Source organism: Notolabrus celidotus, chromosome 6, assembly GCF_009762535.1.
Source record: "Notolabrus celidotus isolate fNotCel1 chromosome 6, fNotCel1.pri, whole genome shotgun sequence".
Lineage (NCBI taxonomy): Eukaryota > Metazoa > Chordata > Actinopteri > Labriformes > Labridae > Notolabrus > Notolabrus celidotus.
Window position 1 is genome coordinate 26,497,158 of NC_048277.1, and position 25,482 is coordinate 26,522,639.

The 25,482-nt window shown below is 40.8% G+C and overlaps 2 protein-coding genes, 1 long non-coding RNA gene and 1 other non-coding gene across 4 annotated transcripts; 3 read left to right on the forward strand and 1 right to left on the reverse strand.

Moving 5' to 3' along the window:
* The first annotated feature begins 2,979 nt into the window (after positions 1-2,979).
* Positions 2,980-11,087, forward strand: LOC117814344. Its single transcript, XR_004631563.1, has 5 exons — positions 2,980-3,327; positions 6,624-6,676; positions 8,519-8,605; positions 10,363-10,483; positions 10,577-11,087. It is a non-coding gene; the product is annotated as an uncharacterized LOC117814344 (long non-coding RNA).
* On the forward strand, positions 4,577-4,664 carry trnay-gua. Its single transcript is given in 2 exon segments — positions 4,577-4,613; positions 4,629-4,664. It is a non-coding gene; the product is annotated as a tRNA-Tyr (tRNA).
* Positions 7,958-15,106, reverse strand: hal (histidine ammonia-lyase). The gene is made up of 20 exons (XM_034685619.1): positions 14,753-15,106; positions 14,498-14,558; positions 14,279-14,306; positions 14,123-14,197; positions 13,965-14,037; positions 13,798-13,864; positions 13,662-13,699; positions 13,422-13,547; positions 13,158-13,297; positions 12,938-12,985; positions 12,587-12,734; positions 12,369-12,464; positions 11,188-11,246; positions 10,970-11,050; positions 10,826-10,891; positions 10,572-10,737; positions 10,335-10,469; positions 8,947-9,055; positions 8,751-8,820; positions 7,958-8,624 (listed from the first exon to the last, which is right to left on the reverse strand). The coding sequence occupies exons 1-20, from the start codon at positions 14,997-14,999 to the stop codon at positions 8,493-8,495; spliced, it is 1,965 nt and encodes a 654-aa protein (XP_034541510.1). The 5' UTR covers positions 15,000-15,106; the 3' UTR covers positions 7,958-8,492.
* Positions 15,107-17,074: 1,968 nt separating this feature from the next.
* On the forward strand, positions 17,075-25,065 carry LOC117815080 (ETS domain-containing protein Elk-3-like). Its single transcript, XM_034686754.1, has 5 exons — positions 17,075-17,392; positions 20,739-20,947; positions 21,349-22,134; positions 23,837-23,959; positions 24,906-25,065. Exons 2-5 carry the CDS (start codon positions 20,741-20,743, stop codon positions 25,002-25,004), a joined length of 1,215 nt encoding a protein of 404 aa, XP_034542645.1. The 5' UTR covers positions 17,075-17,392; positions 20,739-20,740; the 3' UTR covers positions 25,005-25,065.
* Positions 25,066-25,482: the final 417 nt, after the last annotated feature.

Consider the following 25,482-nt stretch of genomic DNA (forward strand, 5'->3'; position numbering starts at 1 on the left):
GCTGAAGAGAAACAGGAAATATGGGGTGTAGAGAGTGGGGGAAGACATGCAGGAGATGGTTGAGCAGCCAGGAATCGAACCAGCAACCCCTGCGACAAGGACTGTAGCCTCTGTATATGGGGCGCTTAGACCACTAGGCCACCAATCCCTTATTCTTGGAACTTATGAAATGTGCAATATCTCTTTAACAGCACTTTCTTTTAAAGTCTGCCTCTGTCGATATTTAAATGATGCCTGTGTTTGAGGACATGTGCAAAGTACAAGCATTTTTTTTATATTCCATAACAACTAAAATGCATACATTTGCAACATTTGCATATTATCACTTGTATCATCACTCTTGATATTAGTGAAGATCTAAATGTTCACATAAGGAATAAGTTAAAGCTCCCTTGAAGAGCTTCATTTTGGTGCCCCCTGTGGACAAGGAGGTAGCCTGCATTTCTTTGGTGATTTTGTCCTTTTGTAATGTGTAAGCAGTGGAAAATCTCATATTGCTTTTTGACAGCCATTTGTAAATCTCCTGTGAATCTTTACTGTGGAAATTTTTTTTTAAAATCTGTTTGGCAGTGAACACTTAATCATTTTGTCTGACACCTACCCCTGGGCAGCAGTTGCAGACTTTAAAAAAAACTACATCTGAATAATAAATCTTGTGCATTATGTTCTGGTTTGCTTTTGTAGCTTGAAAAAAAAGAGGCATAGGCATTCATTTCAATCAGTTTCATTACCCGTCAAAAAGTCACCACAGGAGCTTTAATGCAAGCTGATCTGTTTTAAATCTGAATATGAAATTGGTTGGGATGCTTCACAGTAACAGCAGCTCAATTAAAAATAATTGGTGCACTCATGGTTTTGTCAGTTTCACTCAGTATAAGTGATTAGCATATTCAATTATTTTACAATAACTTCCAAAGTCTCTATGAAGACAACTTTTTATACTTTATAGCACTGGCCTACTGTGTAGAAGTTGGACAATGGGATGTGGTTTGTACAATGTCTGGCAAGGCTTTTTATTATCACTGTGTAGGACTCATCAGGACACACCACACACACTCTTCGAACAGAATAAGGTGCATGACTAATCACTGTGGGTGTACCTCTTCCAAAAAGCCGACATCACATGGGATGATCAATGAGGATTTGACCCTCATTGGAATCTTGGAGAGCAGATGATGACCTCAACTGCAGTTGTTAATCATGAAGATGTCTTTTGGCTGTCCTAAGCTGAAACTTCACATAGAGAAAACAGCTCCATTACAGGTAAAATTACACCTTCTGTGTCTTTAAGTTGTCATTTAACTCACTTAAATAAAGATAATAGTGCAAAAAGCTATGAAACATATGAAAGTTGATGTCATGATTGAGGATAATGATTACATTTGGGTTGTGAGGCCTCCTGTCATCACTTATGATTAAAGCATGTCTTCAAGATACGCCCTTTAAACTCTGCGCCATTCATTCTGAAAGTAGTGTCTGCTGTGTGACCCCCACTATAGGCTATACATCTAATCCCATGTTTTGTAATGTACTGTATGATGGAGCAGATAAACTGTTACCGGACTGTCGAACAGGTCAGGACAAGATGAATATAACTTCATTTTGGATGGGAGGGGGTGTACTTAGAAACAGCCTGACAGTAAGTCCTATTTATCATAACCCTAACCTCACTGAAGCAATTATTGTCATCACTTTTCTGCTCGACAGACTCATTGATTCACAATGGACCCTTCTAAATGATGAAAGAAGTACAGCAAGGCTTTAATGAGATAAAAGTATTGCTACTTTTATTTAAGTGGAATATGCATTTTATTACAGGGTTATTATTATAGATGCCCTAATGGGAAACACAACATTTTAACAGAGCTTTAGGATAATGAGGGGACCATTTTTATCATTGTATAGACCTGTGGAAGCTTAACTCTGACAGAACTCATCAAGCTATGTTAACATGATGACACTATGTATTTTGTATGTATCATCTTTATCTGTAAAGTAACTAAAAAAATGTCCTGATTTAGAAATGTAAAACTATTTCCTTTTTTGGGCTAGCAGAGCACAAACTGCAGTTTGTTTCAGTTTATGTATGCAGACAATCATGACTTTATTAACAGGGTTAATACTACTGGCAGGCTGCAGTATCTGTTCTATCAGGGTAACAGGCAACACTGGTGTTATAACACCTGACAGATTTAATGACACAGAGTAAAAGGTTAAATAACTTGCGTCTTAATCTTAAACCTCCAACAAATCCAAAAGAACAGCATGTTATATATTTTAATTTGATCTTAAGTCCTGTTGTACAGAAGGTCTTGGTAAAATCACTTAATGGTAGATGAGTTGTAGTTAAATAAGGGGTTATGTTTGAATTTTGTGTCTAATATAGACAATAATTTTATCGGAAGGCCTTCTTGTAATATTGTTTTATCCATGATGCAACATTTATTTTGAAGTTACTTTTATTAACGCTTTTCTTTTATTCACTCCTTGTTTTTATTTGTTTTACCGATTTTACATGTTTTATTGTTTTGATTGCTTTTAGTAGTTTCTCTTTTACTCTTTTACTCTTCTGTTCCTTTAAGCTGTTCCTCTTAAATTGTCTTGCGAGTTCAATATGTCTCCCCTTCATGCTTTGTTTATTATTGTGGGTTTTTATGAGATATACCACTTTGTAATATCTGTTTTGTGTTAAGTGCTATATAAACAAAATGTATTATTATTATTTATTTGTTTTTTTACTATTATTGTTATTATTATTATTAGTCATTGATCCATAATTGTTTTAATCAAAAGGAAGAACTAATATACCTTTCCATAGTAGGTTTTTTGAGTCTAACATTTTGTACTTCTTTAGATAAGAGTATACTGCCATCTAGTGGTTGACATTTTATCCAGACTGGCCAAAGTGTTTATTTGAAGCAATTTATCACTGAATGTAGCAAATTTTTGTGAATAACATAACATTGTTCACAATAATAACCTGCTTGAGGTTTGGTAGAAGAAATAATGAATTCGTATTTCTGATTCTCATTTTATTTGATGGCAGTCAGAGGAACTGATTCTACAATTTCTGTCTTCAGGATATTCAACTTCTTTCAGCAAAATTCTGTTCCTCCTGCTTTCAAATTACAGAGTGATGCTGTATTTGCCTCTCTCAAGATGTAGGCCTCACTAGTGTCTGAGATTGTTGACAGTTTCTTTATTTCCTCTCTCCTGAAGAACAAGGTAAGCACTTGCGCTGGTAGAGTTTGATGGCAGAGCAAACAACTTACCTAGCTCTTAGTGCAAAAGTGTTGGATAGAGGAACTGGATTGATCACATCTATTTGTAAGTGTTTTTAAATTTGTATGATCTCATCTTTACGTCAATAAGAGCTGAAAAGATTACAGTGCTTGATTAGAAGTCTTAGTATTGCAATTGGTTTAATTTGTATATTTGTAAATTATCAGATAAACATGCTGACAAACTTTAGGTCACTGGCATTTAATCAAGATTCAAAAGATCAATGTTTGTGCTCTTTATTCCCCTGTTATACTCTCTTTGGCTATCACTTGTCCTGTAGTATCTGCACAGTATTATTATTTGTCCTTTTACTGATTTAATGTAACATCTTAATGTATCCCAGGGTACTGTGTCTCAAAATGTAAAATTTAAACCAGCAACACCCTCCCAAAATGTGCAACAGCATAAATACTAGGCAGAAAGCAGGCAACAAAGTGCCACTTAAAAACGTTTATTGTGTTGGTTGTTGGAAGGCTGGAAAAATATTTAGCTTGGGGACAGAGAAACATCCCTCAGAATAAAATAGATGCTCTTCTTTTCTAGTGGGTACTAAGGTGAAATATGGCAACAGATGAATACAAATGGATCTTAAACACCCATTACACCTGTTTGTGGCTGCAGACAGATATATTAAAAAAAAAAAAAATCCTCATTTACTTTTGTGCATTGCCTTTACACTGCTTGGCAGTACCTGCATCCAAATGGACTTGAATCACTTTGTTACTCTTACTAATCTTGTCTAGATATTTAATTGTGTTGTTCTTGTTCTTGTTCTCGTATGTACGTCGCTTTGGATAAAAGCGTCTGCTAAATGACATTGTAACATCGTAACATAAGGTTATTTAATGTCAGTAGAAGGGTATTCAGACTTGCAGAGTAGGCCTATCTCTCTTTTTTAAAAATTTTGCTCGGTAAGGTGCGCACGAAAAGAGCTACACGTGTTTTACGCTAGCTAGCTTAGACCAATATTGGCGTTCACCTGAATACAAATTCAGGTGAACGCCATTATTTCTTTATTTTGAACAACTTTTAAAAAAAGCTGCGTGAAAATATGACGGTCAATTCGTTTCTTTTACGTTTTTAAGAGCTTCAGTTGACTTAGCATGCTAGCTATCGTTAGCTTAGTGACATAAGCTAGCTAGCTAGCTAACGCCGCACTTTCGTGATTGTTCTTTAAGTTGTTTACTTTGTTCAGAGGTCAGTGAAAACGACAGAAATCATAACAAAGAAGTGGTATCACTGTAGAGGGGTGGAATTCTATCTAAACTGTAGTGACACACACAGTTGTATCGTCCCTTCGATAGCTCAGTTGGTAGAGCGGAGGACTGTAGTGGCTTGATGCTGAAATCCTTAGGTCGCTGGTTCGAATCCGGCTCGAAGGAGACCTGTTTTTTTCACTTTTGGTCCGTAGACCCGCTTTACCACCATGTCGTTTGCTCTACAGTGCCCCTACTTTCAAATGATTGTATTGTCACTTTTTTAAATTGTATTTTTTACGTTGACGTCTGATAGCTGCTTGTGCTTGATGACACCCTATAACTCTTTAGGGCTCTGCTATCCATGCATCTATTTAGAATTTTCTAACAGGGATTGCTGTTCTGAGGGACGCACCATCCCATAATATCTGATTTTAGGTGAAGGTTTTATGAGCATACCGCATCAAGTGAGGACATTGAGATATGCTGTACACCATAGTTCATTAATGCGTATAAAATATGTAATATATACAATATGTAATGAATAATGTAATGTATGTGTATGAATTTTATGTGCTTTGGCAATAACATGTCTTTGTTCATGCCAATAAAGCAAATTTGAATTGAATTGATTGAAAATAGGAATATTTTGTTGATTGTTATAACTGAAAATTAGTCACCATTTGGAAGTTTGCATAGCTTGTCCCCAGTGGTGGACAGTAACAAGAGTAGATTTACTTGAGTAAAGTACTTAAGTACATTTTTTGAGTATCTGTACTTTACTTGAGTTTTATTTTTTGGGGGAACTTATTACTTTTGACTCCACTACATTTCTATCAATGCTCTACTTACTCACTACTTTTGCTTTAAAGCCAGCTCATTAATTTCCTTCTCTTTTTTGAAATCTGATCCCTAAGACAGTAAAATGTGTTTGTGTAGTTCTGTTTGTCTCAGTGGTTTAGTCGTACCTGTATATCGTGTGTCTCCACGGTTGAACGTGGAGCAAACTCAGAGCAAATTTCACTCAGATCCTGCAGTTCATGTAAAGGTGGTAATGATGGCTATGATTCTCCACCTGAGCACCCATGGCCATATCTTCAGCCTGTGTTAGAGGTTTTTGAAATGAAGAATGATACGTATCGTTTGGAATGTTCTCCCTGTTTCCCACTCTGCCCAAACATACAAACATTCACTGTCCAACCTGAGAAAACGTGTTGAGCTACATAACATTTATTTCATTCCAGATAAACATTTCAAACTAAGTTTTCGGTGCTTGGAGTGACTTAGTTGCTTTTTTTATTCCATGTTATAGTTTTTAGAGATTTTAAGTAATGGTTTCTAGATAAACATGATGTAACAGAATGTACCCCTATGTATACTTGACTGCACTGATGTATTGTGAAAATACAACATTTTGAGATTTTTTAAGAAGTACTTTGAATACCTAAGTATTTTTAAAAGCAAGTGCTTCAGTTCCTTAACGCAAGTAATAATCTTACAGAGCAACTTTCACTTGTATTGGAGTAATATTTGACCTGGAGTATCTATACTTTGACTTAAGTAATGAAGCTGTGTACTTTGTCCACCTGTGTAGTATTTTTAGTTTGTATTAATTAGTTATATTAATGGGTTCAAACAGCTGCAGGCTTGATGTGTATTATATCATTATATGCATCCAGGAAAATGTTGAAGTACAGTGTGTACATCAAGGCCCATTAACGTTTGTTCATGCCCATCTAACATGAGCCTGAGCTGTAGGAAGTTACATCGATACAATACTGTTTCTTTTAACAGAGATTCCCCTGTTTAATCATGTAGTAAGGTAACCTACATTTGTTTATATGTTTGAGGTTTGGTTGAAATCCCACTTTACACTTTATTAATTTAAAAGAGTTTGCAGCGTCAACAAGTCAAATCAATAAATTGCATTCATCAATTGTGAAATTAGAGATGTAAGGACAAGTGAATGTGCAGCAACACAAATGATGGTCCTGTATTGTTATTGTAAGGCTGAACTATTTCTGTGCTCAAGAGACTTCTGCCCCCTCTGCTATTATCTGTCATGAGTTGTTTGTATAACCTTTGAATTTGTTGACTGAAGCTGCCTTTGTAGGTCTGTGACATTTACCATTTTATCATCCTCAGGTTTTTTCCTCACAGCACCTCAGGGTGGCAGGGTGGCCTCTCAGCCTGGACAGGTAGGTTTTTTTTTTCTAGTCTCTGTGTATACTTTGTTGTATGGGTGTGTGTGAACATGTTTATGTGATCATGTGGGAAATGAAAAGAAATGTTACTCTATTTTTGTTTTTACATTTTTATATTCTCATCTTTACATCAATTAGAGCTGAAAAGATTACAGTGCTTGATTTATGGATATAAAGTATTAGTATGGGTTTAATTTGTATATTTGTAAATTATCAGATAAACATGCTGACAAACTTTAGGTCACTGGCATTTAATCAAGATTCATAAGATCAATGTTTGTGCTCTTTATTCATCTGTTATACTCTCTTTGGCTATCACTTTTCCTGTAGTTTTGTATCGTCACAGTATTATTATTTGTCCTTGTACTGATTTAATTTAACATCTCAATGTATCTCAGTACTGACTAGAACTAGGAAGAGAGAGCACATCTCTCCAGTGATAGCTTCTCTACACTTGCTTTCCATAAAATCCAGAATAGAATATAAAATCCTTCTTCTAACCTACAAAGCCCTTAAAAATCAGGCACCCTCGTATCTTAAAGAGCTCATAGTGCCCTATTACCCCTCTAGAACACTACGCTCCCAACATGCAGGCCTGCTGATCTTACCTAAAATCTTTAAAATTAGTATGGGAGCTTCAGTTATCAGGCCCCTCTCCTTTGGAATCATCTACCAGTCAGAGTCCGGGAGGCAGACACCCTCTCCACTTTTAAGATTAGGCTTAAAACTTAACTTTTGGATAAAGCTTATAGTTAGAGCTGGATCAGCTCTCAGTTATGCTGCTATAGGCCTAGACTGCTGGGGGAACTGGCGCACTGACACACTGGGATCCTGTCTCACCCCCTTCCCCCCATCACTTACTTTAACTCTGCCTGTCCCATTGAAAGTTAGTAACCATAGACCGTTCTGGAGTCCCTGACCCTTGTCTCGTAGGTCCCTCTGAGTTGCCGTAGGCATCCTCCTGCTGCGGAAGTTTTTCCTCGCCACTGTAACTAGCTAGATACTGCGATGTGCAATGCTCATGATGGATTAAGGTGGGGTCAGACTGAGTCTTACCCTGTCTTGAAGTTGGGTCTCTGTTCATAATTTGACATAGAGTGGTCTAGACCTCCTATGTTTGTAAAAGCGTCTTGAGATAATGTTTGTCGGGATTTGGCGCTATACAAATAAAGATTGATTGATTGATTGAGGGTAGTGTGTCTCAAAATGTAAAATTGAAACCAGCAACACCTTCCCAAAATGTACAACAGGATAAATAATGAGCAGAAAGCAGGCTACAAAGTGCCACTTCAAAACGTTTATTGCTGTGATGTCTAAGTTAATAATGTATAGATGACAATCATTTCAGATTATTTCCATCAAACCAGAAGAAACAACATTTAGACATCTGAGTGTTTGTGGATGATTATTTAAAACATTTAATATCCAACTGGTACAGTGGCTGAGGTAGTCATGTGACAATAAAAACTAAATCAGGCACATTTTCAGGGACAAAAAGGGTTAGATAAATACATCTCTGGTGCTCGGTGGTGTAGCACAACGTCAGCATCCAAATAACTACTGGGGAAATGCAGTGTATATAAAGTAAACCTGATTCTTAAAACACCAAATACCTTAAGGATTAAAAATGTTATATGTGTTATATCAGAAATCAAAGCATGAATTTAGTCCACAAGGGGTCAAAGTAACATTTCATCATTTCAAAATAAATCTATCATTCAGATACAGGTTGGTTTACAGTCAAACCATCAAAATTTTCAATAAAGGTTGGTTTTGAGTTTAGATATCAGTAAAAAAATTGGAAATGCTTTCACTCATGACGAACTCTTTTTCTAGGGGAAGATGGAGGGTCCAGAGAGAAGGCCGTAGGAGAGATGGGACGGGACTCTGGGATGTACTCTGTCTGATACTTGTCAATATAAGGTTTGGCCACATTCCACACCTGAAGGCAAACAGAAACATGTCACTTTAAAATCAATGTTTACCTTTGTACTTCCACCCCCGATTCAGCACATGTTATAGTCACAGGAAGAATGCATTTGTTTCCCGCTCTTTATTTTACACTTGCCTTTTGGTCAAGTAGCAAACGGTGAACAGCTTCGATGTCTGGAGACATGAACCTGTCTTTAAACCACGGTCTGTTGAAGGCAGAACAGTTAAGATTCATAGACAGTCAGAGGTAGAACGGGATAAATATTAACTTTCCTGCACATCATTTCAGCAGAAAGAAAGTTTTGTACCTTGGTCACATCTGTTTGACTTACTTGACCACATTGCGCACAAGTTCATAGACCTTCTCCAGCGGAGTGGTTGTACGGAGTGGGCGGAGGAACTCAATGCCCTGACAGGCCGCCAGCAGCTCTATTGCAAGAACTGATCACAGAAAACATCACTCTGAGTGGGCAAAGTGCATCGTCATAATTACTTATTAAATATGAGTTTATTTGCTATAAAGGATTACAGTTTTTATTGACATTTCCCCTTTAATTATCAATATGTCACTCAGAACATCTGATAACCGCTCTTGGATGTGTTAAAAGATAACCCTGGATTTATACTGGAGACATTAGAATGGATTATGCAATGAGGTGGACTGGACCCAATCCCAGGTTCACAGGACACTGGGTTATGTTTGCTAATGATAACACAAATACAGTCTGAGGAAGGTTTCAGCACTACTCGAATTATGTGAACCTCATAGTGAAAAGCCTCTAGATGAAGAGATACTACAACTACTACTAACATTTAATAACAAATAAACATTTTATTTAAAAAGTACTTTTCATGGTACTCTAATAGATGGAAAATGACAGAGAAAATATTCTATAAAATCTATATAAAACATAAAACACATTGTTAATCACAATTTTTATGTAATTTTGGTATTCAGTCCATTGACTGTACTTTAGTTCTGAACCATTTCTGTGTATTAAAAACATCTTGTATCATAAAAATCAGAAGAAGCCATTATATAAATTAGATAAAAGTGCTTGTAGCATCTATTGTACTCAATAAAACTTCATTAACTCTATCAAAAGACTAACAGCTGTACAGCGCTTAGCTATTCCCTTACATATTTCAACAATCATCAAACCTTGCATGTTTTTGTGCTTTTTTTTCTAAGAAAACAGAACCAAAAAAGAGGCGAGAAATTTTTAACAAGAGAGGAATTCATTTGTTAGTTTAGTTATCCATGTAGTTTTATGCATGACCTCTAAATCATTTTATTGAGGTTTCATTCACTGCCATGCAAATCTTTGCTATTGCAGTTCAAATGGTTTGTTTACCCTGGCAGGATTTTCGACACCTACCTTTGCACTTTTTTTTGGCACCATTTACTGGACGATGCTTCCAGTTGCTCTGAATCTTACTGATAATGAGGTCGAAATCAGATCTTTTGAATTGAAAAACTACCGATGCAGGAGTTTTGTATTTGATGACCTATTTTCCCCCTTTTTTTGTCTTTCTATAATTTCTGCATTATTTTGACTAGTTAGTTTGTTTGATGTGAGTGTAAATTATTTAACTTAAGTCTTTCAGTATCTACATTTGAAAGTCATAAATAATGTTTTTTTATAATATAATCACTGTATCAATGTTTTTAGCATTCTATTTGCTCCTGTAAATTAACATTGTAGAAAAAAAGTCTTACCTTGTTCCACATGCTCCACAACCCTCAGAGCCTTCCTCGCAGCCCATCCTCCCATGGACACATGGTCCTCTGTGGCAGCACTGGTGGACAACGAGTCCACAGAGGACGGATGACACAAAACTTTATTCTCAGAAACTAAAAGAACAGAGGTAAAAGTCAATGTTCATGCTCAAATATCATGGGAAAAGGGGCTAAAAATGCTCAGTACAAAATATATATATATTTTTGTACACTAACCCAAGGCAGCAGCGGTGCAATGAGCAATCATGAATCCCGAGTTGAGTCCTCCCTCGTTGACAAGGAAGGCAGGAAGCTCACTGAGAGAAGGGTTACACAACCTCTCGATCCTCCTCTCACTGATGGAGGCAAGTTCATGGACTGCAATCGCCAAGAAGTCCAAAGCCTAACAGAAAGGAAAGCTTAGTGAAAGAGAGAAGAACAAAATCTACAACAGACACTGTTTACAGTTGTCTGATTCAAAACATGCGTACCTTCGCTGGGTATTCTCCATGGAAATTCCCGCCTGAAATGGTCTCTCCGCGTTCAGCGAATACCATCTTTTATGGCAGTTAAAGAATGTAGATGTGATCTCATACCCAATAAAATCATGTGTACAGATAATTCATGAAGGATACAGGATTGTCAGTGGCACTGTTGATTTCTGTATTGATGATGTTCTGGACAAATTTGATTGTGTCCGTGGTGACTCCATGAACCTGTAAACAGAACAGTCAACACTGAAGCATTCATCTCCAAAAGCAGGGGTTAAAGTTTAAGGATGGAGGATGTAAAATCCTGAAGGAGAAGTGCTTTTTAATACAAGGGTGTATACATGAATTTGATCGGAGGTTACCTGAGGACAGCACCTCATGGTGTAGGCATCCTGGACTCTGTCACAAAACCGGTGGCTCTCTGGAAAATCAAACCAACGCCAGATGATACTCATTAAGTACCACATGTTTAAGGGTGCATAATATTACCAAAAGCTATACTTTATTTATTCCCCAGGGGAATTACACCCTCTGAATTTGACCATGTCAAACTATTTATGAGGTGTGGGCAGCCACAGTGCAGTAATCCAGCTCAGAATAAGAAATATTCCTTATTAGATGTTTGTGTGTTGTGTGGGAGGAAACTGTGACATGCACACTCTACAAATTGTAGCCCTGTAAGCCATAGAAGGGGTTTCAGGACCGTCTTGATATGTGGCAACAGTGCGTCCCAGATGTTAAGTCCAGTTGAAATAGCTTGTCGCAGCATTTCTCAAAGTGAATTAGGATAAGATGGTGGGACATTTTGTCAGAAGGAATTTGTACATTGAAAGATGACAAACGCTATAAACAACTATTAATCATGTTGTCGCTAGCTAGCTGACAAAGTAATGACTCTTGGCTCTGTGCTGCTGAGGATGACAAATGATTGATGGCTGGATGTCCTCCTTATTTACAAGTTAAAGCTCCTGTAGGGCTTTTTTAGCTGGTTATCAAACAGACTGAAATTAATAATGTTGCCTCTTTATGACCTACAAATCAAAACAAGACCATCTGCAACAAAATTGATTATTCTAAATAGTATTTTGTAAAGCTTGGAACTACTCATGCAGGTAGGAGTCAGAGACAGTTAGCTACAGTAGGTTGCAGAAACAGACTTTGTTTACATTTTCCACTGCAAAGGTTCACAGTGAGTGACTGTAGAAGATAAGCAGGATGGGCTTTTTAATCAGAAGACACTGTTTAGAGGTGTACAGAACAGATCAGCAAAAAGATTAGAGGTACTGTGTTGTCCACAGGGGGCGCCAAAATCAATGCAACCCAAAAGTTGTTCACAGGAGCTTAAAGTTACTTCAGCACAGGTTTTTTTTTCCCACTGAAGGATGATGAGATTTGAAGACTACAAATTAATTGATCTGGGTTTTTTTTTGTGTGTTGGCATATATTATTGAACTGTATTTCATCATCAGGGATGTGATATTAAAGGGTGTATATGAGCATTTTTAAAATTGAATGTTGACTTTAAATGTAAATGCAAAATGACCTGCAATCTGAGATGGATGGTGATCTGAATCCAGAAGCGAGCGGAAGCGCTGGGCCACCTCTATCTGCCCCGGGTGAGGACGCAACGCGTGGATGTCTGCAGGAGGAGACCAGAAAATTAAGAAGGATGGTACAGATACGAATCTTTAAGTTTAAGGTAAAGTTTTTTGTGATAGTTATCTGTTTTTGTTCTCCAGCACTGCTGCTGCTGCCTCTCACCGCTGTCAAAGGCCTTGGTGGTACCCTTTAGAACCTCCAGGGTCAGAGCAGCAATGATGTCAGCCTGCCGAGCTATTGCCTGGGCTCGCTCCACTGCCTCCGCCCCCAAGGAGGTGATCATCTGGGTCCCATTGATCAGAGCAAGACCCTGCAAGGGAAACACTGAATGTGATGGATCTATTCTCTACTCAAAGATGCCACTATGACATCTATTGTAACTAACATGCCTTCTGTCCCCTTCATCCCTGTGTATCCCTGTGAAGGCACAATGTGTTCCCAATGAACCCTTGGTTAGGATCTCTGATGCTGGCAAATCAAACATGAGCCTGTGTGGTTGTTTTTAAACAGTACCTCTTTCGGCTTCAGTGTTATTGGCTTTAGTCCATGGGCCTCCAGGACCTGGCCAAAGATGAAAGCAGAAAAAACATGAAAAAGGTCAAGGGTCATCAAAAAGCAAACATGTTGTCCTACTGGACACCGCAACCTTTTGCTCTCAAAAGCAAAAGGTACATTTCCTGCTACATTAAGCCAGTGATTGTCATACAGAAAAGGCATGTCTGTAGGATCTTACATATTTGGCATCCGCCCATCCGCTCTTGGGCGACCACATTTTACCCTCTCCCATCAGCCCCAGGGCCAGGTGAGAGAGGGGTGCAAGGTCTCCACTGGCACCCACTGTCCCTTTCTCTGGGACGAAGGAGAGGCAAGAAGCTGAAGGGGAAAAGTGATCAACAGATGGAGATTCATTTTTATAACAGACTTCACTTTAATGATCTGTATAGATTGTCATCATTGGGCCCAGGTCAGCTCAGGTGACATGAAGCTGCTGCTTTACCATTGAAGGCCTGGATCATGGCATGAAGAGTTTCCAAAGAAATTCCACTGTGCCCTTTGGCCAGAACATTGATCCTGAGAGCGAGCAGCATGCGAGTCCTTTCCGGACTCAGCGGGTTTCCAACACCTGAACACCGTGAGACAACATTAAGGGTTCAGATACTAATGCAGGAAATCTAAAACACCTCGTCAATTTCACAAAATCTCTTAATGATTTTGAAACTCTACAAAGTTCAATTACCTGCTGAGTGTGACCGCACTAAGTTCTCCTGAAGCTCCCTGTGGAATAGGAAGTACATGGCCGTCAATCAGCTACTCATTCTTCAACAGAACATTTAACTTTGACCAAAAGAACAAATAATAAAGGTTTCCTTTACTTGAGCTTGCTGACAGGAATGACCGTTCGGGCAAATTTGCCAAAACCTGTGGTGATTCCATAGACAACTGGAGTATCAGGGAGAGAATAAGAGATCATTAACTTCTGAAATGCTGCTGTTTTAAAGTACTCAATAAATCAGGTCAGAATTCTTAAATGTTTTCAAACCTTTATTCTCTTTGACAATGGTGTCCAACAGCTCTCTGGATTGCACAACCTTTTTGTCTGCCTCTGGAGTTAGCTGAACATGTTGGGAATCATTACATTTAGTCAAAGATTACCACAGAACAGGAATTACAACGAAACCAATGAACTGTGATCATTACCTTTATCTTGTAGAGTCCCCTTCCTAAGTTAACCAGATCTGTTGATGTCAGGCTGTTTCCATCCAGGCAGATATACTGCACATGAAGACCAGTGTTACAGACATGTCACCAGTACAGTGTGTTTTAAATTTTAACAGAGGATACTTGAACACTTACTTCTCCAGGTTCTTTGTATGCTGCTGTTCTGTTTCAAATTTTGATTAAGGAGAACAGTCTGAAATATTGCGTCATCCTGTGATGTATTATTTTATTTTTACCCTTTTACACTCCAGTCAAGTGGAAACAATGTAACAACATAAAACAATAATTTAATAGAGATTTTTTTTTACAAATTATAATAAGTACCCAACACACAGTTACCAACTTTTAGGATACAGGTGAGAAACTCCAGGTGCACATGGGATAAAGTCAGGAGACATGGTGTCGCCTTCGATAGCTGTAAATCCAGGACAATAATACATGTTATACATACTTTGCATTTGTTATAAGATATTATAATAACATTTTAATAATGTCTCCATTTGTAGGCACATTACTGACCATGCGCAATGACGCAATTACGGCTATATTCTAAACTTCTCCACTTTTAATTGTGATGCACACGTCTTTTTAATTGCAAAAGGTCATTACCCAGCTCCACGAAGTCATTATCCTCCAGTACATCCTCGATGGTGTCATCCTCGTCCAACAAACCCAAACCCTGGCACCTGCGCACAACAAATCGGGTGTCCTTAACAGCCGCGATGCCGCCGTTGTCCGGTTTGTTCTTCACGTAGCGTTTGAGAGCTTCTTGTCCCAGCCACCTCATCGTGTTGGTGGTGTCCCGGCAGGGCACCGCCAGCCACTCATCCCTGATGTGGACCGTAAAACGAGGCATCGTGCTTTGGCCGGACTCTACTGCAGTGAGTGCTGTTCACCGCTCTCCAAGGTACCACCTTCAGCCGCCTGAAGTTCAACCGCCAATCAGACGCACTGGAGCGGGGCCACGCCCACAGGTGACACACCTCCGGAGACCACTGACCTCCACAGGTTGATCTCAGGGATGAATGTTTGTACGGTGGCCCCAGAGGCGGATCTACAGGGGTGGCATAGGGAGGCAAGTGCCACCCTAAAACACAGCCTTGCCACCCCAGTTTGAAGGATTTAATTCAAAGAAAAGTTATGCCTCATCAGACACTTATGTGAATAACTGACTGCAGTGAATTAGTGATGGGAAGTTCGGGTCCAAAAGAAGAGCCGGCTCTTTCAACTCCCGAACGACTCTTAATTTAGGATCTTTTGTAGCCGTGTATTTTACCTTAACTTTGCAAAAACTAATGGTTTGTGTGTTGAAAACCCTTTTACGTACACTGTTTTACGAGAAACCTTATAATTGCCTTGTTTTGTGCATTTATTCTGTTACAAAACCATTCTCACTTTTGTTTAGTATTTTAATCAAACTTTTTTATTGTACAATTTAACAAAACACTGCAAACATATCCACAGAACAGAACCAGAACCAAACTCAAGCAAACAGAATCAGAACCAAACTCAAACAAACAGAACCAGAACCAAACTCAAACAAACAGAACCGAACCAAACTCAAGCAAACAGAACCAGAAACAGAACCAAACTCAAGCAAACAGAACCAGAAACAGAACCAAACTAAAGCAAACAGAAACAGAACCAAAATAAAGCAAACAGAACCAGAACCAACTCAAGCAAACAGAAGTAGAACCAAACTCAATCCACCAAAAAACCCAAACCAAACGGAAGCAAACATTATTGATGTCCTTAGTTCAGGTTGGCATTAAGAAAAATCAGATGCCTCAGCTTGGATGGGCTGATCCAATTGCTCCTCTCAGTGAGTATTTGCCCTGTCTTCGATAAGACTCTCAGAAGGAACAGATGTAGCCATGATTCACAGCCTCCCCTCCATCACCTCTATCCTATATCCTCACATGTGATTGGCCGCATGGCCGCCATGCTGACCAATCAAAACAAAGTTCTGCTGTGAGCAGAGCTGGGGCTGAACACTGTGAGAGCTAAGCAGCGAAAGGAAAAAGGAAATTCCAGAAAGGAACTCTGAATGTTTGTTTATTTATTCAGATAATTTTAATTATCTTATTGCAGTTATAACAAAACAAAAGAAAAGTGTAGTAGGAAACACATTTTATTTCAGGCACATGAAGGGCCCCCCACCACATTTGGGCCCTAGGTAGTCAGTCACACTTTTCCCCCACGCCCCTGATCTTGTGTGTACTAGATAAAAACTTGTGCGAAAAAGATAATTATCTTGTGTGTACATGATAATATCCTGTGCGCACAATACAGAAAACATGTATATTTTCGGGACTTCAGGGGCTCTGTGGTCCTGTATTCGCAGTGGCGGTTCTGGGGAGGGGCCAGTGCCCCTGTAAAACTGAACCTGGACCCCCCTGTGCCCATGAGCTCTACTCATGTTGAGTGTAAACAGCCAAACAGCTGCTGTCAGTCTGCATTTTGATATCGTACACAGTAGTATATATGTCTAGTATATAGGGATGCACTGATGTTTTGCCAGTTTGTTCTCAGCCGGTCCTCGCCCTTCTCAGTCTCTTTTGTCAGGCTTGAACGCGTCCCTCTGACAACACCCTTGGCCCCAGCCTGGCCCCCCCAGTAAAATTGGTCTAAAACTGCCACTGTGTATTCGTCTTGTCTCTATATCACTGTTTTCAGACAAAATAATTGGTTATTACATAGGAACAGGTGTGAATAAATTATAAAAATGACAACACTCTCATATAAAATTGTAATTTCTTAATTAGGAATTTAAGAACTTGTTTGGTTAACTAAACCAGTATAGCTCCACAACCTGACGCAAAATGAAACTAATCAGCTCCCTAGCTCCTGCTTGATGTAATGCAACAAGCTGTACCTAAACGCACCACAGTAGGCTGCTGCGGTCTGATGATGTCAGTTCACGGGCTGTAGGAGTTTCTGTATCTCCATGTGTGCCGACGCAGCGTAGGCCTACTGCTGGCCGTCAGCGGGCAGGCAGTGGAGAAGAGGAGGGGAGGAAAAGTGTGTTTACACAGACGGCAAACTGCCTGGGGAATCGTAGGGGAGAGGAAGTCAGCCGGCTCTGTGTCTGCCTGCTCCAACTTCCTGCTCAGAAAAAGAAAAAGCCCAGGATCCGATTTCAGAGCAGCACAACTGTGTAGAGAAGCGGTAAGCATGGAAAAACAAGGAATCACACAAGCTTCACCGTGAAAGTTTCGAGGAGGGAAAACACCGAGGCAGACATCGCAGGTAAAACAAATGACATCTTTCTTTGAAGGGCGCTTTGTTGGCTTGTTCAGACTGATACATAATAACTCATGGTTGTGTTTTCAGCGACTGTTTATCCACTCTGAACATGATCGGTCTCTGCTGGAAACTTTGTATCTTTTGGTAAACTCTTTCCATCGAGTGAGTTTTGTTGAAGCAGAACTAGTTCTCAGATTTAGACACAAATGTGCCGTCTTCCGGTCCGAGCAACATCTTGAAAATGAGTCAGTAGGCAGAATAGTGATCCAGACTTGTGTGCGTAATACTTCATGCAACTTTCACGTCCCGGATACAAGTGTAGCTTCCCCTTATATGAGAGGCAAGCAAACAAAAGTTAATGTAAGAAGAGCTTCAGAGTCCACTGCTGCTGTTTAGAGATGCTTTTCTTGTGGGCCCGTGTTGAATTTTCCACCGTCTGCGAACAGGAAGAGAGCAGATTTAGTCATGGCTAAGTAATGTCTGCACACACACTCCATCTAATCTCATTAGGAGTTTCCGTCCAGCCAACACACTGGATGGCTTTGTGCGCACGGAGACCTCTCAGACTGAGCATCCGCAGCAGGGGCTCCTGATCCTGGGAGCAAAACCACCACAATGTCTGAGGTATTCCTGGGCAGAGGTGTATCAGGTCTGTAGGACTTGCTTTGGACAGGTCCACGACTCTTACAGTCACGATCACAATCACACTGTAAACCACTAAAGACTCCTTTGATATTTCACATACATGTGCAATATTGTAAATTATTCCATAACATATCTTATTATTATATTAATCTACTACTTGTGCACTCTGGCTTAGGCTAAGTTAACTTATTTCATGTCTTTAAAAGTACTTTTTTACCTTTCTTTGTACAGATAGTATTTTTATTTAGAACTTTTTGATTTGTGTTTAGGTTCCTATATTTATTGTCCTTACTGTCTTGTTGTGTCCTTACTGTCTTGTTGTGTCCTTACTGTCTTGTTGTTGAGTACCAGTGTTCCATTCACCACGTTAAATTCCTTGTGTCTGCGAGCTCACTTGGTAATAAAGCTTCCTTGAATCTTGAAAGGAATCAGCAGTGAGGCTATTATCACCTTATTACACTTAAGTATAGTTAAACTGTCTGAACTTTGAAGGATCTTCTCCCATACTTCAGTGGACCTCTGAGCAACATCTTGCAAAGATGAATGTTTATGAGTCACAGCATAACTCTCAGCTCAGCAGCCCTTTATTGGCAAGCTTCACTTTTCCTACAAAGTGTTTTAAACAAAAACTGAAATCTGGGTTCAAAGTGGGTTACAGGGTGGAGCCGTGTAAAAGAGGGGGGGACAATGATCCGATCTTGTGACCCTGTCTCCCTTTGGGACCCTGATGGGAAGTGTGGCAGGGACTGGGGAAACGCTCCCCTGCTGTGGGATCCCCTCTCCTCACCATTTGTCCTTGGAAGTAGAATAGGAGGAAGTCCTGACTTTGACAGGTTTGTAGTTTCGCATGGCAGATAGAAAACTCAGGGGAGAGCGAGTGTCGGAAATGAGTACAGCTCTCCTCCTGTCTCTCCTCTCTGGACTGAGATCTGTGGCTGAAACGCCGGTCTGTTATCTTTGTGATTTAGCATCAGGCACCAATTATCCCTGTTACCCAGTGATGAGATTACACTATCAGGTCTGTTAGTATGTGTAGAAACTATAACTGAGCTATATCTTACTTTGAGGAATATATACACTTTTTTTTTGTGACATACCTTACCTCCTGTTTTTAAAACAGATGATGAAGGAATCTGAAGGTCTAAAACTGAGAAAACTGAAACAATAAACATGTGATGACAGAATTCTTTAATAATGACTATCAACTTTATTTATTTTTATTATTTAAAAGGACCACGCATATTAATTAACACTTCTGTAAATATGCCAGGATTAGCCAAAAGGCTAGTTTACATCCGTAGTCCCTTGCCAGATGTTAAAAAGGCTCCATAAAAAGATCAAGATTAAACAAAAACAAAAAATAAAATAAGATCAAAATAAGAAGGTAGAGGAGAAACCAAAACACAAACAAACAAACAAACAAACAAACAAACAAAAAAGAGAAGAAAAGAAAAGTACAAATAGCACCATATGATTAAAAATGACTAAAAGCTACATAAGGACATGATATGACTGTCTTTGAGAAAGTGTCCATGGACATAAAATACACAGAGCAAGACAATCAGGAAACAGCAATAAGGAAATGTTAAAGAAGACACTAGCAGACACAACAGGACAACATTTAACAGTGCTGTACCCATTTTCATCAGGCAGTGACTATCAATCATTGAACCAGCTGCATGCAATTAACTTTGAGCCTCATCAGGTAATTTATCCAAATGTTTTTGTGATGTCTGGATACTTTATTCCCTCTAAAATCCCTCAGACTGCCACTAACTGATATTTTTCTTAGAAAGGTTTCCTGGTAAAAACTATCTGTAGGGAAATAGGAAGGGAAAAAATGGACACCAAAGTAATTCTGAGTCCTTTGGGTGTCTTCATATTGGTTATTATTTTCCACTTAAAACTCTAAATCTTAAAAGTAAATAATCACAATAGGAAAACAAAGCACATATGAGATGCTTGAACGGTTGCCATTTTTGTTTTGGGGGTTTTAGAAATTGCTTAAAAAGTTTAATGAATGACTTAACCTTTCTACTGATTATCAAAATTTTCCCAATTTATCATCTGTCATTCCACTGATGGATTATTCCCTTGAGCGCTACCCCTACAACACACACACACTTACACACTCTGCATATGTGAGCTCCTCTGAGGCAGACAGGAGCTCAGAGGCTGCACATTCCTCTATTAAAGGAATAACCCACCCTGGGCCCGTCATACTTCCTGTGGAGAGAGGGCCAGGTTGGACCGCAGCATATTTCTGGCTTGAGCTGTTGTTCCTCCTTATACGTTTTTTTTTTTTTACACTCTACTGGTGCTGCTACATTACACTTCACTCTTTAACACTGTTCTATTCATCAGCAGTTTACTCTTCCTAACACCACATGTTACAGCTCAAACAAGCCGCTCGCTCTGCAGACATTCACCCAGTTTGGTCAGTACGCTGTAGAAGAAGCTTTCAGGACAAAAAAACAATCAAATTTAGAGAGTGAAGGTCTCAATAAGGAGCAAAGGGCTTATGTCTCCCTCTGAGGATGCTGCATTCTGTCGTAGCATCTCGCAGGTAGCTTGTGTGTCTGTAGTTTTGAGTCAGCTGATGCCTCTGAGTGGCTTTGTTCCACTTTTAAAACAACCGTCATGAGCTTTGACGTCAGATTCAACAGTCAAAATGTTTCACCCCCTCCTCTCTCTCTCTCTGCAGGTATGGACAGTGCCATCACTCTGTGGCAGTTCCTGCTGCAGCTGCTGCTGGACCAGAGTCACAAGCACCTGATCTGCTGGACGTCCACAGACGGAGAGTTCAAGCTGCTGAAGTCAGAGGAAGTGGCTAAGCTGTGGGGGCTGCGCAAGAACAAGACCAACATGAACTACGACAAGCTGAGCAGAGCGCTGCGCTACTACTACGACAAGGTGAACTACAACAGCCGGAGCTTCTCCAACCAGTCACTGTTCTTCTCTTAAAAGCCACAATCTTCCCTGAGAGACACTTCCACTTCCTCTTTCTCTTCAAACACTCAGTAGAAAGCTGCAGTGATGTTGGACTCTAACACAGATGTTTGGTTGCAGTCTCAGACAGTGTGTCACCTTTTCTTTTATTGTAGATTTCTACTTTGCCAACTTCCATGTGATTGTTTTTTTACTGGCTACGAACAGTCTTCTAACGATATGACTGTCCCTTATTTGTACATGTCTTTCAGAAGGTATACATATCAAAGATAGAGCATCATGTAGCTCATTGGGGTATCATGTCCCGTTATCTCTTGCAAGACGCTGTGTACCATTTTCCTAAACACTGTTTCCCTCTTTTGCAGAACATCATCAAGAAGGTGATTGGCCAGAAGTTTGTCTATAAGTTTGTGTCCTTCCCTGAGATCCTGAAGATGGACCCTCAGGCGGTGGAGATGGGTCTGGCATCCGGAAGGTTTCCCCTGCAGGAAGGAGAGGCCTCTGAGCTGGAGGTGGAGGAGGAGGAGGAAGAGGAAGGGGAGGAGGAGGCCCAGAGGAGGACTCTGGCAGCCCTTGGGGCACAGCAGTGTCGGAATGACTACCTCCGCTCAGGTCTCTACTCCTCCTTCAGCATCAGCTCCCTGCAGAACCAGCCCGAGCTGCTCCGCGCTCTGCGGGAGCGCCAGGAGGAGCCGCGCTCCGTCATCCGCTTTGGCACCAATGCCAACGAGAGGAGCCCCCCTCCCTCTTCAAAGCCAGAGTCCTACATCCCTCCTCGGCTGTCCAAACTCCATTCCCCTACCTCTCCTCATACCAAATCCCACAGGTCCACGGGAAGCTGGAGCCCTGCAGCCAAAGAGGAGGAGGAGGAGGACTCTGACCACAGCGCTCAGCCCCTGAACCTCTCCTCTGGGCACAGGGAGCGAGCCCTGCAGCCTCCTGAGAAGAGGAGCAGCAGCAGTGTCAGAAAAAGCTCTACTAGTAGTAGTAGTAACCAAGGAGATGGACTCCCACCCAAAAGCAAAAAGCCCAAAGCTCTGGAGATCTCCGCCCCATCCCTGCTGCTGGCAGGGAGCGACATCGGCTCCATCGCTCTCAACAGCCCCGCGCTGCCGTCTGGCTCCCTCACTCCCGCCTTCTTCACTGCACAGGTGATTAAAGTGAATCTAAACACCTATCATTCCCTCTGAGCAGCACAACACAGTTGAAGTGTGTGAGTGTGTCTGTTCATGTTGAAAGGTTTTCTCATTTAGAGACTGTAAATTATGATTGAAGCACTTTGGGGGACTTGTGACCCATTTAAGTTGTTCCTCAGCACTGATCTAAGTTAGACTGACACCTGAAACTGCTCGAAACCTGCTGTATCACTCTCCAGTTGAGACTTGTCTACACACCCCAAAACTCCCCTTTAACACATTTTACAAGCTCTGTTATCTCTGCTCTCAATTATTTAAGGTGGACTATCAGAGACTCTGTCACTCTGAGCCAGACTGAATTTATCGAGCCTGATAATGATCAAATCTCAGACTAAGGTTTGACACTGTCTGATTCAACGCCCTCTGTGTGGTGACCTGGCGGGCCAACTGGGACTTGAAGGGATTTAACCAGTCTGGTGTCAGTGTCCTTAAAGAGTCACCTGACACAGCCTGGCATGTGCTGCTGGAAACACCAAAGCTTTATTTATTTAAGTAGAAACTTAAGCCTTAATTTCCCCAAGAAACAGAGTGAGGACATCAAAAATATATTATTTTAGGGTTAAATGTGGTGCTCCTGTCATACAGGGAATATGAAGCAGTTTGAAATACAAATTTAGATTCATTCACTGAGTCATTGTCTGTGTTTAGTTTGGGCTTTAACCTTGTAAATCTCTCAAATGGGCAGGTCTGTGAGATAAAGACTGAAATTACTGCTCCAGTGTTTGCAGTAAATAACAGGCTCTGTAGAAATGTTTCCATACTTAATTAAAAATCTGAACGTAAAAGAGCTTGCACATTGAAAATTACTTCATATAATGTCCATATAATTAAGTAGCTTCTTATATGACTAATGTCCGGGCTTCTTGTTGGTTGTTTTTCACATTTTTTTCTACCACAAATCCAGTCAGACTCATCCAGCTGTGACATTTTTTGTTTTGATCTTTGCTGTAACCCCACGGGCCCTGCTCCAAGCATCAACTGGTATTTAATCATCTATCTGGTGTGTGTTTACGTTGGAGTTGTTACAAAGGAGAACGCCTCCGCCACATCAGAGGCACCTCTGCGTGTTGAGAAAGGTATAAACTGGTACACTCTCACTGTGTGTTTGTGAGTGTGTGCAAGAAAGAGAGATCAGAGGAAAACAAGCGATTTACAGAAATCCACTGCAAGTCCAGCCTATGAGAGGGAGGGAAGAGGCCCTAAGTGATGCCATATGCTCCAATAATTCCATTAATAATGGGAGCGAGGCCGGGTCCCTCCGCAACACTGGCTCACTTCTCTGAGGTGACACAGGGGGAAAGTAAGGGGGAGGGGAGAGAAGACCAGGAGAGAGAGGCAGAAATTGATTTCATATGTTTTTTCTTCCACCACCCCCCTCCCCCCAATCAACAACATCCCCCACCGTCCTCTCCTCCACACGTCACCCCTGTATTCTCGGGGAGAAACCACAGACTTCCTTCCTGCTCCGTCAGTTTGTTTTTCCAAATGCCAATACACGTCCATTTACCATTTCAGCATGTTTCACATTACCAAAAACCCTCACAGCAGCAGCAGCACTCTCCAACCACTGTTTCTCCTTTCAAAAATGTTGTCTTCACTGTTTCCCTCTTATTTACACAAAATCTCCCCCACTCTGTTTTTTCCTCCCCCCTCACAGACTCCCTCCGGTCTGCTGCTGGCTCACAGTCCGCTGTTGTCAGGGATCCACTTCTGGAGCAGCCTGAGCCCCGTCGCTCCACTCAGCCCCGCCCGGCTGCAGGGCCACAGCTCCCTCTTTCAGGTAAGAAACACACACACACACAGGTGTAGATGGGTAGAGGAAGAAATAAGGCCAGAGAATAGAAGTGAATGAGATCACAGGGTGTGCCTGTTAACGTGGAGTTTAAAGCCAAGGAGGAAGTTGTGAGCATGTGCAGGTGAGTTTAGCTGTGCTGAAAAATCCCTACTCTTACCAGCAATTGTTTAAAGATCATGACAGGGAGTTTTTGAAAAGATCAAGATCAACCAGTTTGTAAAAGTTCACAAAAGGTTACTACTGTCGTTTTTCTTCCCAGTATAACTTAAATCTACTCTCTGCAGTCCGGGTTGTGCAGGTTTTGACTTTTCATGCAGGTTTTCACTTAATAGAAATCAAATTCAAAACGCAAAAAACAAGATGTGTTTTGTTGAAGAAGCAGACAGCACGGATTGTGAAACTGGTCGAGACTTAGTAAGCAGAGGTGTCCTGTTTCAGCGCTTGTGAGAGGGAGAGGAAATCCTGTGAATACTTCCTGTTTGAGCCCAGGGGAGCCGGTCTGAACAGGGTGGACTGGTTCGAGAGCTGCTCCTCATTTGTGAAACACACTTACACACACACACCACACCACACCACACCCCCACCACAGACACACACAGGCACACACACAGGCACACACACACACACACACACACACACGCACGCACGCACACGCACACACACACACACACACACACACACACACAGACACACACACACACACACACACACACACACACACACACACCGAACCGGATTCCTTTGTGCACAAACACTGTTGACTTCTCCTTCTGTGGTGGAGGTACAGGGGACAGAGACGAAAAGGAAGAGGCACAATGAACTTAAAAAAAAAACAGGAAACCAGCACAGTGACAATGCTGCAGTTCCTCAGCGGAAAGCAGCTTTCAGTCCGCTCCTCGCTAACTCTCAGCCCCTCTCTCTTCCTCCACAGTTCCCCAGCCTAATCAACGGACACATGCCCGTCCCCCTGCCAAACCTGGAAGGAACACCCTCTTCTCTGCTCCTGTCCCACAACACCCACAAATCCTGATCCACCGTCTGAGGAAAAAAAAAAAAAATCCACAATCTTCATCCATCTCACGTGAGAGTTTCTATCACGATCATCTGCAGCAGCGCTCTTCTTTCATCTGATTTGTTACATTTTGCTTCAGAAAAGTCCTCCGAGACAGTATGTGACCTCACTTATTTTTTTTTGCACTTGAGTTGCTTCAGATTCCCGTGGTTGAAAGCACTTGGTAAAAGCCATACGATGAGCTGCGATGTCTGTGAGACTCCTGTGGCTCTTTGTGATAAAGTACAGCACATTTCCACATGACCCTGTCCACCATGGACAGTAGAGACGTGTAGCTAGCTGCTAAAGACTAGCCAGAAGCTGACTCTGCATAGAGAGCTCGTTTTTAATCTTGTAAAAAGCAATCTTTTTTTTAATTTCCTTTAAATGTTCATCACAGCGTGAAACTAATGTGTCGCCTGTGTTGTATGTATTTTGTGCACTATGCTTCTCAGAT

Bases quoted from the DNA above. Each gene is read 5' to 3' on its own strand.
- hal (XM_034685619.1), bottom strand. From the start codon at position 14,999: ATGCCTCGTTTTACGGTCCACATCAGGGATGAGTGGCTGGCGGTGCCC. The intron at 12,986-13,157 runs GTAAGATCCTAC...ATCTTTGGCCAG, and splicing joins GATGGGCGGATGCCAAATAT to GTCCTGGAGGCCCATGGACT. The intron at 8,625-8,750 runs GCAAGTGTAAAA...GTTTGCCTTCAG, and splicing joins GTTTGCTACTTGACCAAAAG to GTGTGGAATGTGGCCAAACC.
- LOC117815080 (XM_034686754.1), top strand. From the start codon at position 20,741: ATGGACAGTGCCATCACTCTGTGGCAGTTCCTGCTGCAGCTGCTGCTG. The intron at 20,948-21,348 runs GTGAACTACAAC...CCTCTTTTGCAG, and splicing joins TGCGCTACTACTACGACAAG to AACATCATCAAGAAGGTGAT. The intron at 23,960-24,905 runs GTAAGAAACACA...CTTCCTCCACAG, and splicing joins GCCACAGCTCCCTCTTTCAG to TTCCCCAGCCTAATCAACGG.